General features: G+C 38.7%; 2 protein-coding genes across 5 annotated transcripts in view; one reads left to right on the forward strand and one right to left on the reverse strand.

Moving 5' to 3' along the window:
- The window catches only part of LOC109546883 (chromosome-associated kinesin KIF4), a 6,118-nt gene extending 4,818 nt beyond the window's left edge, over positions 1-1,300 (reverse strand). For 2 of the 3 annotated variants that reach the window (XM_048667452.1, XM_048667450.1), the window contains exons 1-3: positions 1,024-1,300; positions 882-941; positions 178-417 (exon numbers count right to left, since the gene is read on the reverse strand). In XM_048667452.1, the coding sequence (XP_048523409.1) occupies positions 178-403 (226 nt within the window). In that variant the 5' untranslated portion in view covers positions 404-417; positions 882-941; positions 1,024-1,300. The remainder of the gene's footprint in view (positions 1-177; positions 418-881; positions 942-1,023) is intronic. The other variant, XM_048667451.1, reaches the window with a different exon arrangement.
- A 102-nt stretch (positions 1,301-1,402) lies between these two features.
- The window catches only part of LOC109546886 (receptor expression-enhancing protein 5), a 4,746-nt gene continuing 3,568 nt past the window's right edge, over positions 1,403-2,580 (forward strand). Inside the window, exon 1 of one of the 2 annotated variants that reach the window (XM_019918051.2) lies at positions 1,403-1,682. In XM_019918051.2, coding sequence (XP_019773610.1) covers positions 1,556-1,682 — 127 coding nt within the window. In that variant the 5' untranslated portion in view covers positions 1,403-1,555. Of the gene's footprint in view, positions 1,980-2,580 lie in introns of both variants that reach the window. The other variant, XM_019918052.2, reaches the window with a different exon arrangement.

A 2,580-nucleotide genomic window follows, 5' to 3' on the forward strand; every position in this document is an offset into this window, starting at 1 on the left:
TCGCCCACTGCCTCATCGCCTTTGATAATGTCCACCGCAGTTGTGGACGAAATGTCAGGAAGAAATTCCCATAGACCACGGCTTCAAAGCCCGGAAAAAATTCCTAAATGTGATTTAACCGGCCGTGAAAGCCTTCATAGTCTGATAAAAGAAGAGAGTCTTTCATCCAAATATTACCCTGATAGATGTTCTTCATTAAGGGAGCCACACATCTATTATAGAGCTCTTCCTCTGGGGATTCAGCCCCCAGAACATAGTTAAAAGTAAACGACTTTTCGCAATTCTTTATTACGATCTGCTCATTTATCGATATGGTGTCGACGATTTCTTTGCATCCCTTTTCAATTTCATGTCGCACCAATGGACGGACTTTAACAGCGACTTGCACGGAAGTTGAAGACATACCGGTTGTTTAGACTGGAAAAATAACGAAATATTTCATTATTCTATCGAAAATTTATCCAAATGCTTGAATGAATAGCAGTTTCAAATATGGTTGAAATTTTAAATATAATCTGATATTTTCCATGTGTTTGTTAAGTACTGCGGAATTCAGGTGTTAGACTTTCTCTAGATACGAACCTAAAGCTACGAGCGTTTTTTTTGCAATTTTGCATTCTCATGTTCCGTTTGAAGGTCGAAGTTTTATATTAATAAAAATCCCTACTTTAGTCCTCTTGAGAAAAGAAAAATGTCTAATGGCTCTTGTAACAGGTTCAAAGTAAACTCTAACTGGATCAGTAGATCAATACTTTACTTTGACTAGCTTGGTCTATATATTAAAGTCTTTGGTTGCAATCATCTCTACCTATTTTATTTTTACATCATGTGAAAATCTATCAACATTTGTATTATTAATTTGAAATTTCCTAAAACTGAACCTGAACTGTGTGGCCTGCTTCAGGTTTAGCTAAATCCGGCCTCTCGGGCGCTTCCAAAATCTGCACAAATCAGTTTGATCAGAAAAAACGACAATTAAGGAATGTAAACAAAAAAACAAGTAGGTACATCAGCCCAACTTACTCAAACTGACTAAATGGATCCAACCTTCTCTAATCGTCTTCTATTTTGATCCTAGRTGTGTTGTTAATAGCCGGCACAATTAAATGGCGAAAGTATTTCTCTCACTGCTTTAAAAAACACACACAAACGTTAAAATAAAGGTGACTTTCCTYGCAGTCCTGTCGGTTAAACATGAGGATAAATTTAAGCCAACTGGCGCAAAACCGTTAACAAAAATGGGTTATGTTTCTATTGCCAACCGATTAATTTGAAACTGGACGATCCTGCTAATCCAGTGCATGAAACCTGAACCTCCGTAGCAATTCCACAGAAACCTACTTCTCTTATGACATTCGGCGACTGATAAAACCCCCAGATTATTTGAAAGTAGGAAAATAGCCAATCTTCGATTAGCCACATTGCAATACCCTCCTGTCAGCCTTGACTTCAATTCTGATCATTAGATTGAATTCCATTTGCGCGGTTTGTGTTTTGTCATTCTAATATTAAATTCGTTGTGTGGAGTCGCATCCAGAGCCTTAAATTTGAAACGATGGCCCAAAAGCTGCAAGAAATCAAGGTCCAACTGAGCAAAGCCTTGAGGGACCCGAGCAAGCCCTGGACCGGGCTGTTGGACCGAGCCGAAAAAAGTGGCGTAGACAGGCTGTACATATTCATAGGTGAGTCAAATTTGATCTAATTGAGCTCCAAAACAGGTTTTTTTTACCTACGTGTTGATAACCGCATGGTTGAAATGGATATAGCAGGTTTGCCTTCTTGCAGCGTGCATAGTGTTATCAGTTTTCGCCTTAACTTGATGGAATAATAGCATTGGATCACATTAGTTGTCTGTGTTGGTTTGCATTCAGCAGTTTTATTCAGTTGTTCATTGTGGAAAGTTAGGGATATGGAACATATTGTGCGCGAAGTAAAGCAGCTGTTTCTGGACGAAAATGTTTTCAGAAGATACATCAAAGGTGATGGGGCAAGCTAGTCACATTCAGCAGTTTCTACACACTTTAAGCGTTGGCCACATATAGCGCTCCCATTACTCAAATCCTTTACCCCAACAGCAATAGATTAGTGTTTCCTAAAGCCAGTCCTCTCTTCTGTGCAATTCTCCTGGACTGCGTGCATTTTACCATATGGCAAAATGATTGGTGCCCTCCACATCTTTAGCACACATAATTACCGGTAGTAAACATTTCTAAACATGCACAGTAATCAGTAAATTGAAATCTGGGGCACTTGTGTGCCAGGTTTTCAGGTCAATTTCACAGCGAACTGATTACGTAAACTTTTTTTGCAAAATTTCCATTAAGTTCTTGAAATGCTGTTTCGATTTGATCAGTTTTCATTGCGTTTTAGGACTGGCTGAGTTTGGGTAACTTCTAATGCTTCAAAAAACACAAACGTTTGATTTAAAACCTTTAGGTTTTGGGCGTTAAAAGATCGTAAAGTTACATCGGGTAAAGAATAGTTGAAAACCATCGTTAATTCGTCAGGTGGTTGATTGAGTTAGAAAAAGTTCTACTTTTGCTGCAAGTCACTGGCAACCTTTGGGTTCAAGCTTGAAGT

Source organism: Dendroctonus ponderosae, unplaced genomic scaffold (assembly GCF_020466585.1).
Source record: "Dendroctonus ponderosae isolate FM_Combo_2020 unplaced genomic scaffold, Dpon_F_20191213v2 Dpon_F_20191213_6, whole genome shotgun sequence".
NCBI lineage: Eukaryota > Metazoa > Arthropoda > Insecta > Coleoptera > Curculionidae > Dendroctonus > Dendroctonus ponderosae.